General features: G+C 35.3%; 1 protein-coding gene across 1 annotated transcript in view; it reads right to left on the bottom strand.

Annotated features, from left to right (window-relative positions):
* The window catches only part of LOC131064527 (callose synthase 3), a 124,711-nt gene that overhangs the window by 58,273 nt on the left and 52,022 nt on the right, over positions 1-14,416 (bottom strand). Inside the window, exons 13-19 of the mRNA XM_057998674.2 lie at positions 11,215-11,337; positions 10,918-11,035; positions 998-1,329; positions 732-784; positions 534-594; positions 206-287; positions 77-126 (exon numbers count right to left, since the gene is read on the bottom strand). Of these exons, the coding sequence (XP_057854657.2) occupies positions 77-126; positions 206-287; positions 534-594; positions 732-784; positions 998-1,329; positions 10,918-11,035; positions 11,215-11,337 (819 nt within the window). The remainder of the gene's footprint in view (positions 1-76; positions 127-205; positions 288-533; positions 595-731; positions 785-997; positions 1,330-10,917; positions 11,036-11,214; positions 11,338-14,416) is intronic.

Raw genomic sequence — 14,416 nt, 5'->3', positions numbered from 1 at the left:
ACAACAATAAAAACCAGCATTCTGAGCCCATACTCAACGAAAATAACATAATTTTGATAACTAAATTCATGCTTACCAGAATTATCGGAGCCCATAGAGCAATCACTACCCCTATATTACTCTTTGCTAAAATAGAATGACCATGTTAGAGAACTGTCTCAGTATAATCAATCATAAGTGACTTATTCAAAATTAATACTCTTACCTTGTGGAAACAGCTCATGCCATTGGTAATTGCTAATGCTCATTTTCATGATCACCTTTGTAGGCTTAACCAGCGGTTTTATCTGATAAACACACATCATATTTTACCACCAAACTCAAACAGCTCAACTCCCACTCAAGATCCAAAGTTAAAAAGGGTACAAATGGAACAATTTTTTAAACTCTGTTTTCAATCATTCATGAAAGTAGTATTACATATACTAATGCATTTTAACATTCAAAATATTTTGCTAAATATTTCTAGGCAAATTGCATTAGAATATATTTTCTCAAAAGCAAAATCCTCAGATCAGAAGTGAGCTTGTTACCTCAATATAGTAGCTAAAAGCCAGCTTGCTTATGAGTAAAAGGATCCAAAACAATGTATACCTAGCAATTTGACAAATAATATTTTTGAAATATGAAAACATAAAATATAATCATAATCAGTACTATAATCTAAATTCATTCATCACAATGCTCAAATTCAAATTCATCAATATAAGATTATAAAATTAGAAAATTACTTGCAAAGAGATGACAAGCTCTCATGCATTCCTCGTCCAACATATAGCCTTGGCTGCAAATGACCACAAGTAGATTGATATTGATGTTATACTTATTATAGAAATGAAATGTCTAAACAGCCAAACCACATTCCCACCCCAAATTATAGATAGCATAACCTCATAGCTAGTTACTACAATTTAATCAAATGCAATACAAGGATCTCATAAGCTCAAAATGAGAATGGTGGGCCAGATTTTAAGAGACAGTTATGTAACATGCTCACCTGCTGCCACCATGTTAGAATTGTGAAAATTCTCCAATTTGAGCTTTCAACAAATCGCCTCACCATCGGAAACAAAAACAATATTGCCGCTAAATAATTGGGTATTAAGTATATTACAACTGCTACAATATACAATGAAGGACTTTTCCATTGTCCAACCCAATTCTTTAGACTTCTTAAGAGACCAGTTGGATTATCCCAAGAATGGACATAACAAGCTGGAAGAATGATGACCCATGCAGCAGCTATTACAAACTTCAATATAAGTCGAAGAATCTGGGTTTTCTTCATGGACTGCCTTGCTCTCCAGCTTAGGACTATATCAAGTATAGCTGCAATAAAAAGAAATAAGAGAACTATATTGCTTTCCAGATGCTGTTATCTTAATTTACAATCAAATATACACACCCATCCTTTTATTAGCCCTCTTGTTATACATTATTATATATGGAACCAGTATATTCAAATATTTTTTTGTGAAATGCCTAGAGCGGAGATTTTCTAATTCAAGTGCACAAAACTAGAAACTACAACAAGTGCAACTGATATAATATTTGGTCAATACATTCACTGCCAGAAATTTATTGCTTTCAATAAGTCATTTCCTAACCCATTCAATGTTCACTAGCATGGCAAAAGTTGTATCTATAATAACAAAGGGCTTTATTAAAGAAACTGGCACTGTACCACACTTGGAAAATATTGTATCAGAAATCAGGGTTCAATTGTCATTCATGTAGGGGGTGGATCTTTTAATTATAATGACCTTAAATCAATGTTTCTCAGAGACAGGGATGGAGACAAATTTTCAGAACAGCAATTTCCTTTCAGATTTTGGAGACGGGAGTGGAACAGCTGTTAAATAACATAAAAAATTAATATTTAAAATTTAATTGAACAGATAAAAAGTATGAGAAGTTCCAATTCATCATTTATGTAAACAATATGAACAGAAGAAGCCGAAATTTACACAAAGTTTAACAATTTGCCAATAATTAATCCAAATATGTACATTATTTATCAATTTAAAGATACAAACCACAAAGGCTAATTCAACTCATTGTCAGATCTCCAAGACAAATGCCATGCAATACTCCTAATTTTTGGAACTTGTAGATTCATCTAGCTCTTGCAACTGGGTACCAGCAAACCATGTATATGCAACCTGATCCTAATCAATCTACGTCAGCTCCTCAGGCTCTACATCTCAACATACTTATGGACTCTTTTTATTCACCTTATCTCCACTCTCCTAAAGGTAAGCATGATATTCTAGATGGAGAGAATGAACTTGTATGTACACTGATTTCTCTTAACAATAGAGGAATTACAAACCTGTGATTGTAGGATTTTAGATATGACCCTGAAAACTCTAACCAAGACCTTTGGCAATCAAACTAATTACCATAAAAATTTCTATGCTTACATAAAGAAAAGATAAAAAAGTTAATAGAAATAGACATTCTTGTTGCCTTCGTATTCTATAATAAAAACAAAGTATACATATTTATAGCCTCTCAGATGAGTGAATCACAATGACAACCTGTTGTGAGGTATTCACACATCGCCCCATCACAAATGAGGACCCCCACTTTATTTCCTGCTTTCTAGGTAGTGTTAGAGTCCTTAGCTATTAGCCTTTGCATTAGAGGGGTATAGCTGGTCAGAAGCTAGGAGTCAGGTGGATAGCCTTGTATGAGTGTGAAGTGAGTAAGTTTGTAAAGTCTAGATATCATGAATTCAATCATGAGTGAAGAAGGATTGCTGATTAGAGGGTCACTTCAAGTGCTTCTCTTGAGGAGCAAACTTCACTTCATATGCACCCGTTGTGTAGCAAACTTCTTCCACTCCTCCCACAAGAGCAAAAACTCATCCTAAGATCTCATGCTGAGCATGTTATCATGTATTGAAGTTGAGAAAGTAAGTGAAAGTGAGCAAAGGAGAGTTTAGTCTTGGCTTGAAATCCACTTCATAAGCTCAGCCTCAAAAGCAAAAAGAGGAGCAAGCTTCAACTTCAAAAATTAGGCTATATGAGAGAACTTCATGTTGAGAGGTAGGAGAGCGAATTTCCCTTAGTGCATTGTTTGAGTATATGTGTGAATATGAGTTTGAGCGATAGAATGGGACAGTCTAAGGATTGAATCAATATGCAACAAAATGATTGAAGATAAGCTCATTTTGCAAATCTACTTCATCTCCAAGTCCTCATGAGGTTTACTTCATGTTAAGCATAAGTGAGCGAACTTCGTGAATTCAACGATGAAAGCGAACTTCATGTTTAGGCCTAGGAGAGCAAATTTGTTTGCCTGCAACAAAATGCAAATAATAGATCATTTCCTTGAAGCTAATTTGATGCCTCAACGCGTTTAGGAGAGAATGATTTCGAATTTGGGATAATGAAAGGCAAGTTAACTTCATGTTTGAGGCAAGACAAGCGAACTTCACAAGTTGGAGGAGATGAGTGAACTTCACAATTTGAGGGAGATGAGCGAATTTTACCTTTAACAGCATAGGAGTGAATTTCACAAGCTAAGGAAAGAGTGGTTTCAAGAGCAAGATCGAAAGGCGAAGTTCAAGAGTCGCTTCATGTGATGGATGATAGGATCTAACTTCAAGTACTTGGTGAGAGAAGCGAACTTCAAGAATGAAAGCATATGAGCAAACTTTACAAATCAAGACACATGAGCGAACTTCACAAATGAAGCCGCATGAGCGAACTTCACAAATGAAGCCGCATGAGCGAACTTCACAAATTGGACAACATGAGCGAACTTCATGTTTCAAGGTAGATGAGCGAACTTCTCAAATCAAGTGACATGAGCAAATTTCGACATTTGAGATGGATGAGCGAACTTCAAGATTCAAGGGAGATGAGCGAATTTCACAAAATGGCCTATAAGAGCGAATTTCATAAACTCAAGAGGATGAGCGAATTTCAAGAATGAAACTACATGGGCGAACTTCAAGATCCAAGACACGTGAGCGAACTTCATGAACTTGAGCTACGTGAGCGAACTTCATGAACTTGAGCTGCATGAGCGAACTTCATGAACTCAGCTACATGAGCGAACTTCATGATTTGAGGTAAATGAGCGAAGTTCATGTTGGAAGTAGAGGAGTGAAAGGAATTTGACAAAATTTACCTTGAGTTGATTCAGTTTTGAAACAAACTTCATGAATTCAACAACAAGAGCGAACTTCAAAAATGAAGACACATGAGCGAACTTCAGAAATTGGACTACATGAGCGAACTTCATGTTTGGAGCTACATCAGCTAACTTCAAGAATCAAAGCATATGAGCGAACTTCATGTTTGGAGCTACATCAGCTAACTTCAAGAATCAAAGCATATGAGCGAACTTCAAGGATCAGCATAGATGTGCGAATTTTCCCAAGACAAGATTCAAGGCAGCTAATAGATCTTTTCCTAGAGCTAATTTGATACTTTAGCATGCCTAAGAGAGAACGATTTTGAATGATGAAAGACGAGTAAGAAGTCAACTTCATGAACTAGAAGGAATGAGCAAACTTCATGTTTTAAGGTACATGAGTGAACTTCACAACATGAGGTAGATGGGTGAACTTCAAGAATGAAGGGAGATGAGCGAACTTCAAGGATCAAGCCACATGAACGAACTTCACAACTTGAGCCACATGAGCGAACTTCACAATTTGAGGGACATGAGCGAATTTCACAAAATGAAGTATATGAGTGAAATTCATGTTCTCAAGAGGTTGAGCGAACTTCAAGATTTGATACACATGAGCGAACTTCATGTTTGAAGCTAGATGAGCGAACTTCAGGAATTGAGATAGATGAGCGAATCCTCTCAATAGTCTAATAGTAAGTCAGCCAGCTTGAAAGGATTTACTAATTTTATTTTATTACACTAAATCGGCCTATATGGAAAAAGACACAATCTTCCCCTAATCGCCTATAAGAAGAAGCTCAAGCAATCATTTCAAACACCAATCAAATCCAACTTCTCTTTCTAATCAGCGAACTTCAGGAGCAGATCAGCAAGGCAGTGAGTTCAATCATCATCTACAGCGAATTCAGTCAAGCATCAACATCAAATCTGATCCCGAAGCAGCGACTCCAATCAATAGTGACAGCAAAATTCACGAAGGAAGAAGCGAATTCATCAAGGAGACAACAAATTTGCTCAAACCAAGGAGTGACCTCCTCTATAGATGCCCTTGTTAAACCTGCAAATCACATGAAATCACATAATTACATCAAACTAGGAGGTTATACTAGAAGGAATATCATATGTGTTTGATGCTTGCTTGTTTGTTTTGCAGAAGATGAAGAAAGAAATCAAGGAGATCGCATTAAAGGAGGATTGAAACAAATCTCTCAAAGATCAAATTCCAACATCAAGATTAAGATACAAAGAAGATACCCTTGAGGGAACTTCATAGACAAAAATAAGAAGGAGATCACACAAGAAGCACTCACTTACACAAAGACATGAACCACAACATCAACAACATGAAGGGAGTCACAGAGAAGGAATTCCAAAGGAGAGAGGCAGTGGTGACATCAAGAGTTCGTTCTAAGGCACATAAATACTTCAAAACTAAAATCTGTACCTTGCACCTCCATCATTGAAAACCTCAGGAGGATACTTTTAGAAGAGTTAATCAAAGTTAGAAGATCATCATCATCATCGATGAAGCTCGATAATGTTGAGTATCAAGAAATATTCATGAATGAATGATCTATCAAGCCTACAAAAAGCAAGTGAAAGGTGGAATCCTAGTCATCATCCTAGTCACTATCTCTACCAATCAAAGGAGTTCCACATCAACATGTCTAGATGCAATGAACTTGACTCATACATAAAGGCACAAACTTTGAGGCACCTACCCTTATCATCTATTGGTCATGCCAAAGTGTTGATATTATTTCATTGGCCAAAATTGAGTTTGTTGTAACAAACCCTAATTAGGGTTTTCATTGTAAAATCTCGGCCATCGATCTCAAATTGATTAGAGCCATTGAATTGTATTGAGAGCATTATAAAAGGCTCAAGCTCTTGATTTTGTAAAGGTTAATAGAGAGAATAGAGGAATAGATAGGAATAGAATAATAGCTAGATTAGAATAGAATTTAGATTAGGAGAAGGCAAAGATTGTGTCAAAGCCTTGTTGTAAAGAACAATTGATTTCATTGAAGTTATGGTGGATTTGATTTGTTACTTCAACCATTCGCATGATCATTACTTCTCAATTTACTTTCATGTTGATTAGGTTGAATGGAGGAAATTGTTGAATGCATTTGTGTGGAATCCGTTTAGTCCATACCACTAGCCTCTTGCTGATTGTAAGTGTGCCTTGTGTGGTCAACTGGAATGATATGAGCTTAACTTCAAATTGTTATGCATCCATTGTTTATGCATTAACTTGGATGGTAATCAATGTTTGATGATAATGATTTGAACATCTTTGAATTGCACCTTAGAAGATTGCACTGAGCTTGTGACAAATTGTTCGAGTTGATGGTGAGACCTCGCCCAATAGGATTCCATCTAATCATTCACCCATATTCTTGCATTCTAGGCTTTAAGATAGAATTCCTCAACTCTTTATCTTTTGCTCTTTTCTCAAATCAGGCTAGTTTAGGACAAAAAGCATCACAAGATTGCAACATTGGATGATCGAGTTCCAGCAATTCAAACATTCAACAATTCAACGTAAGTCCTCTTGTGATTCCAGCATAATCACATCAAACCATTGAGCTTATCCAAACAACGTGACCCGACATATCGGAACCTTAGAGTTGTCTCAAGTGATCCTTAAGCCAATCTTCACCATTTGAGAAGCTTTGTTCAAGAGAGGATAAGATACTTTTGGGTATTTTATTTTGTGTTTGCATGTGCGTAAAAAACATATCAACACAACCATCAAAGAGGAGTTGAGTTTACTTCAATGAAGAGAGGAGCTAGCTTAACAAGTAGAGGAAGAGGTGGAACTTAATTGCCTTCGAACAAGGATGGCACATCTTTATTATCTACCTGAGAACAAACCATATTTGCTGAAGCAAATTAAACAAAAAAAGTGCAATAAGATATTTTACCACCAGTGATAAGAACTGAATGGCAAGTGTGTAACAATGATGAATGCACAGACGATTACCACAAACACACAGCGCACTCTTGTGCCAAAGTATCCCCATCTATATTTGTTGAACTCATGTATATCATAAGTTCACCAAATGTGGTCCACTGAAGTTGGATCAATACGGCTTCCACTTTACCATCCATCTTAATGGTCTTCATGATGCTCCTCTTCAATTACACATCATCTATGGAAATAATTATACCATGCCTGTGCACGCCAATTGTGTTTAATACATAGGAAGCCACATCAAAAGGAGTTTTGAGCTTCTCCCACCTTTACAAAATCACCAGAAAAATGTGCTTATCATAGAACTACAAGGTGAGCTCTCTCTATTGAACAAAAACCTCAATTTGGCAAAGCTTGTTATTTATGCACTCATACATTTCTGCAAGATTAGAAATGTCTGAATCCCCATATCTAATCACCAAAGATTATACATTTGGCATCTAACCAAAAAGTAGGATGCATATTTGGTTTCAATGAGTTTGATAGATTCCCTTTTAGAGAAAGATTGAACTAGAGCATGTGACATGTTGTGATTGCAGACAAGCAAACACACATCTTTTGCATCAGCTACAATCTATTTGATCTCAATTTTGTTGATGTCCTTGAGATCATTGTTTAGGAAATGCACACAGCGGCTCCAACAGATATGATTGTAGAACTTAAAGTTAAACATACTTTTGGCTACACTAGACACATGCCACATCTGTGACAGCATGCAAGTAAATAAATAATCTAACCTACTCGACTAATAAATGCAAGGCCGACCCCCAAAATAAGCAATAAACAATTGGCCTGATGGAAATTTCTAGTGCAATCCGACCCAGCATAAATATCAAATAATTAGCAATGATAAGGGCCGACCCTTTGAGTTTTAGTGCCCCTCGAGATTTAAATTAAATATATATTTGTTTTTGCAAGGGCCAACCTCCCTTGAATGACAATCTTAAGAAGAGATGTGAATGACAATCAAACAACGGTATAAAACAAGGTTAAGAGGAGATGTGAATGACAATCTTTTTAGGAATATCTTTCCATTCATCAGCAAACTTATAAGCAGATCTGAAATTATCGAAATCAGATTTCATAAGCAGATTTTAAGAAAGTGATTAAGCAGATCTTAAGAAGATACATGAGCAGATCTTGAGAAGATATATGATCAGTTTTAGAAGATTATTTATAGCAGATCTATATGCTGAACAAGAACAGATCTGATATAAGATTCAGGCCATAACCCTGAGCATTACACAAGTAATTTGGTATGAAGTAGTAACTCTTGTGGTAGGCGGCTTAATATAATTCTATGCATAACTAATGATATTATATTATGATGGATCCCTATATATATTGATTCTGGAATATAGACAATAATGTGTAATTCCTCATATGTTTGCTTAAATGCTGCAAACAACCATGATAGGGATAATGAGGGAATACAAGGAGGGGCGAGAGTTATGAGGTCCTCTTCTAAGCACACTATCCCATGGTGGATGACCGATGGTCCCATGAGGCCAAGGGGTGCAAGGAGTGCCCTGCCCTTGGGCTTAGAAGGGAAGGATGTACCAGACACCCTATTGTAGTTTCACCTCAAAACCTCTACCATGGTTGACCATTGGATTAAGGAGCCCAATCATAGGGAGGAGAATAAGGATGGCATGATGAAAGGAATGGTTGTAGGATTCCTCACTAGGTGCACCACCTCATATGAGATGGCGGAAGGCCACATGAGGCCAAGAGGGATGGTATATCAACTCTTGGGCCTAGGGTAGAGGATCTCTTGGGCACCCTATCATGTCTCCTTATCAAAACTCCATTATAGTTGAACCCAAATAGCAATTAAGATATGTTATACAGTTAAAATAATTACGGATATATAATCTTAAACCTTAGTAATGGTTGATCTTATGAATTGCATCTTCAATATTTGTCTAAAATGACTGCAGGATCTCAGCAAGGAGTTATTTTGTTTTACATCTTTTTGGGTAAAATTATATCTCTAACTATATTATGTTTTGTGTTTATTTGGATTCGTGATTCTAGGGTAATCCCGAAAGGGGAAATTACAAAAAACAACTGAAATAGCATCAGTGTTCATAAGAACAGATCCATTCTTAATACATCAGCGAATCAGGCATATAGATCAGTCTAGAAATCACTATTTATTGCAGGTTGTAGCATGGCTATTCAATTGTGGTATTTTTAAGGTATATACTTAATATATGCAGGGATAGTTATTTATGCTTAATGAATGCAGCATGATAATAATTCTCATGCACAATTCCTCATATACTAATATAGGCAATAAACATGGAATATCTTGATTTCTAATCTATTCATCAGATAGCTGCAATCAATCATGGTGAGGTGACTGAGGGAATACAAGGAGGGAAAACTGTGATGAGGTCAAATACTAAACACCACCCCAAGGGGTAGAATTGTCTTAGTTGGATGTTCTTGCCACTTGTGGGCCAAGGGATCGAGTTGTCTTGGTTGGATGCTTTGTGCCCTTGGGCTTAGATGGGAAGGATGCTCTGGACAGCCTATTGTAGTTTCTCCTCCAACCTCTACATTGATCGATTGTTGGGATGGATTCAAGGGAGTCTCAATTGTAGGAGGGTGAATAAGGGTGGCATGATGAGGGAGAATAGCTATAGGACACCTCACTAGGTACACCACCTCATATGGATGGTGGAAGGCCACAAGGCCAAGAGAGATGGTATATCCGCTCTTGGGCCTAGGTTAGAGGATCTCTTTGGGCATCCTATCATGTATCCTTATCCAAGCTCCGTTATGATTGAACCCAAATAATAAATTAGATAGGTTATATGACTAAGAATATTAAGAATATATGATCTTTAACCCTAGTAATGGTTGAATTTATGAAATTGCATCTTCAATATTTGTCTAACATGATTGCAAGATCTCAACAAGGATCTATCTTGCTTTGGGTAAAGTTATATCTCTAGCTATATTATGTTCCCTATTTTATTGAATTTGTGATTCTAGGGCAAAATATAAGGTAATTTAAAAAGGAGACATTACACAAAGTGAAATTTACAAACCCTTTAAAGCTTATCCTTGGTTGGCCTTGTTTGAGATATGCAAGATCATTTTAATTTCCAGTGATGCTCATGTATCAATTTCACAACAATTAGTTCACTTACTCCTACAAGACCCTCCTCCCCCCATACCCCTCCCCCAAAAAGTTATGTTGAGTTCAATTATTTGGAATCTCTTCAAAATCCTGCAAACTCCAGGTTGATTTACAAGAGTATCAATCCACTCAATGAGGTATCTTCTCCATTCCAATTTTATTTTTTCTTTCTTCTATAGTTTTCAAATAGCCTTGAGTTTCTTGCTCTGAATTTTCAATGTTACTGAAACAGAAAGCATATTTTGAAATATTGATAATTTTTTCTTTAACAGATAAAAAGACTGGATGCACATCACATAAATATTATCCCAACTAGGGACTGCATTTCACTAGAAAAAATAGTACAAGCTTAACCGCATATTTTTCAAATCACAGCATGCTAAAGGAATGTCCAAGAAGGTTTAATCAAAACAACCCTATCTATGTATTTGGAAATTTTAATGACATTAATTTTGGGATTTAAGAAACATGTGAAACCAGGTTGGATATTTTTATATTGTTGAAATAAATCTAAAAATTCAGGTACACGAAATCAAATCATATGCAAGAAGATGAGCCAAAAGCTTATTGTTATGACTTATTCTTTCGTGAATGTAAGAAAGCTGATCCTTATCACATATAGATGAAAAATAAGTACCTTGCAAGAACTTCAGTATTGCAGCTGTTATGAATATACTCAAAACTTGTTTAAAGACAGAGGAAAAGAATATTTCAGTTGGAGAACCTGGTGCGTGCCAGGCAATAATTATCATGGCCTGCAATATATGGAAAGATTAACAGTATTACAACTAACAGACACTTGGTAGATTTCAAAAAAATTCAAAAACATAAACCCGCTAGTTATCAAAGAAAGAAACCAAAAGAAATCTAACATCTGTCCACCTTAGATTCAAGAAAAGTCAGCTAACAATCACATAGAATATAAGATCTCTACCTGAAGAGCTAATATAAAAAATGTCCACATCCTATCAAAGCTTCTATAAAGATGCCAGAATGAACGAGTTTCAACAAAATTTGTTTTGGCAATCCATTTGGGTCCTCGGTTCTGTATAGCACCCTGCAAAATTTAAAGTAAATAACCAGCGTCATCAAAGTCAAAGGAAACAAAAGTAGTAAATAGTAAGTCACATCAAAGATCAATAGAAAGTGAAACAAACTGACTCCATCTTTGCATCAATGCATGAAGACAGAAAGGCTTATACAAGTACCATTATCACAGTGTGCATAGTTCAAAGTTGTAACCCAGTCACAACAAATGGAAAGCATGCTTATAAAAAAAATTGGAAATTTTCTTCAAATACTGTGATATAGAAAATAATAAACTAATATGAGATTCTGGTGTACAAAGCTGTTTAATCTTTCATCCTAACAACATGCAAACCAATCTATAATCTAATTTCTCATACTTCGATCATGGATATGAGTTTTACTTTTTTTAACTGACATGGAGTAACATTCTGCTTACAATCGTGCAGCATGAGTTTCTGCCATAAGCATCCATAAGAAATTGGTTGTGGCATATATCCATCACATTCTCCATATTGTATTATGTATTTGAAGAAATTACAAATACAACCTCTAATACTCCATATGACTCAACTGAGACATGAATGTCTCCTTATCTAACACATTCTGGATATGGCCATAAAGTGTAAATTGTAACCTATTCCAACCCAGGTACAGTTAGGACCACAATTCAGACAATAAAATATCACGAGTTATTTTCAGTGTTTCCAGAGCCAATACTTGGCTGTGAGGACTACAACAGCTTTCTTCATTTTCCTGGTAGATTTTCTTGTTTCTTAATGTCTTATTTTCATTTTTTTGCTAACAGTTCCACTTCTCTTGCTTCACTTATAAACATTGTCAACTATTTTTAGCCTAGCCATAAGAGTGTTCCAGAGTTAGAAACTATTTCAATTAGCAATGGCTGCATACAAGCATCTAGGTTTGTCTAAGCAATTATGATAAAGCCTTTACAGTCTATAAAGTGAAAGAAATGTCAGATAGAAGGGATTGATAAATGTTGCCATGCTTGTTTAACACATGTAGACCATTTTCATATTTGTTAAATAAAATTTAAATCCATTATCATAACCTGACTTAAAAAAGATACATAAATAATGTCTGTAGGCATATTGCCATATTTCCAACAGCAGATTTGTGCCATTGATTTCTATCAATGTAAATCCACCAAATATAAAAAAGGAACTAAAGTAGACCTAAAATGATAAATGCATGGCACTATGTTCCATATTTTAGTCTCACCAAATTGTATTTCTCACCCTATGACAGTACAGATCATTAATAGCCCTATGACCACATCACTCCTACAATATGAGACAAACAACAAAGACTGCCAGGTGACCAGAAAACGCAACTTCTTCACTAATTACTAAAAAAAATTCAGCCTTGAAATGGTACATGAGAGTAGCATAGGAATCAATATTAGCAGATTTTCAAGCTTTAACTATCACTAGGGCCGTTACACATCCTAACTCTTCAAAGAGAAAAACTAATTATAAATTTTAGTTCTTCTGACTTCTCAATTAGTTTTGCCATCATTTTCTTTATGTGGTAATAGCATTAAGCAATCTGTCTAGCTTATTTTGTTCATAGACTTTTGCATAGTTGCAGAAAAAAATTTAAAAAATCATGATTTACTCCAATTAATCTCTGCTCAGCCTTGCTGCTAAGTTTTTCCCAAAAAAATCTCTGTTTTTTCATTTAATCACTCAAACGGGTTTTTGGTCAACAAAGAGCAATTTTAATAGCAATCATTCCAGAATAAATCATGATTTAATTGTGAAATCATTCTAGAAAACCAGCATTTCAGTCAATCCTCCTTTTCTACCATTTTTTACAATTTGTGGACACTGATTATGGCAAAAAAAAATTAATTTAGAACACTATCCCTAGCCCAGATCTTTCCCCATTAATTGAAAAACCCATTATCTTTTAGTGCCAAGTTTTTCTTGAGAAATATTTTTCTACTAAGGACATTTATACCGTCTTCTGACCACTTTTGATGCTCTGAGAGCCATAATCGATTAATTTTTATTTAATCACTATTTAAACTAGTAAATGCCTCTTTATATCCACTAAGTGGTGTAGAAACCACGATAGTCCTTAGATTAGATCGTAAGAATCTTTACATACACAAGACAGGTTCTGAATTTCATCCCCTATGGTAGTCCTTCACACTTCATGAAAATCTTGCATTGTACGACCCAGTATACCAGCTTTGGTTGTAAATTGATTCTTATGATTTCAATGTTAAAAACAATTTCACATTTCTTCCTTTTTAGTCATCCACAGAATAAAATAATGCCATAAAAAATTACCACTACCAATAGGTTTTCCTATTTTGCAATTATTATCCGAAGGAACAATAAAAACTAAACAGATACTTCAACAACAGATGTAATTGAGGAGTTATAATCCTCATCACTACTTAAGTTGCATTATATCCTTCATATGTTCCTTTTATATAGGAGCAGATTCTCAAACAATGATTGAAAATTTAGTAACAGAGCCTTCACCTGAAAGCTGTATTTACAGAGTTCAGGATAGAAAAGTTCCTCCCTTACTTCAAGGTTCTATTTTATCGTTCAAAAAATGGCAGATGACAGGAAGCTTTGGAATTCATGTTGAGTAATAGAAAAGAGACTGATAATAGAAATAAAAAATCACTGAACTTACATACATGAGGTAATATAAGCACTAGAAGTTAAATCACTACTGATTAAAGTAGACTGAAGAATAAATGATCTCTTGCGTTTACCCTTCTTCCATATTTTACTAGTACAAAAGTAATCAGTTATGGAAAGATGGTATTAACAATGAAAAGAGGTTATGCAGAATTAAATTCCTTGCCAATGCCATCTAGAATGGAACCCATCTTTTTCCTTTGCCAAAAGGAGTAGTCTTCCAAATATGATATATTAGATTATTAAATTAATGTAATAGTTTCCAACTTAAAAAACACAAATTCGTTTCTGTACATTCTAACCAATGCTTATTACACCAGCAATATAATTACAACTTGAAGAGAACTAATACTCAATTGCTGTTTATAGTATCTCAGTCTTATTGTAGAGGATGTTTACAGAATATTGATCATTCAAAAGAAAGGC

Source organism: Cryptomeria japonica, chromosome 1 (genome assembly GCF_030272615.1).
Source record: "Cryptomeria japonica chromosome 1, Sugi_1.0, whole genome shotgun sequence".
Lineage (NCBI taxonomy): Eukaryota > Viridiplantae > Streptophyta > Pinopsida > Cupressales > Cupressaceae > Cryptomeria > Cryptomeria japonica.
Note: the sequence above shows the minus strand (reverse complement) of the source record. Positions and strands in the feature narration are given on the sequence as shown.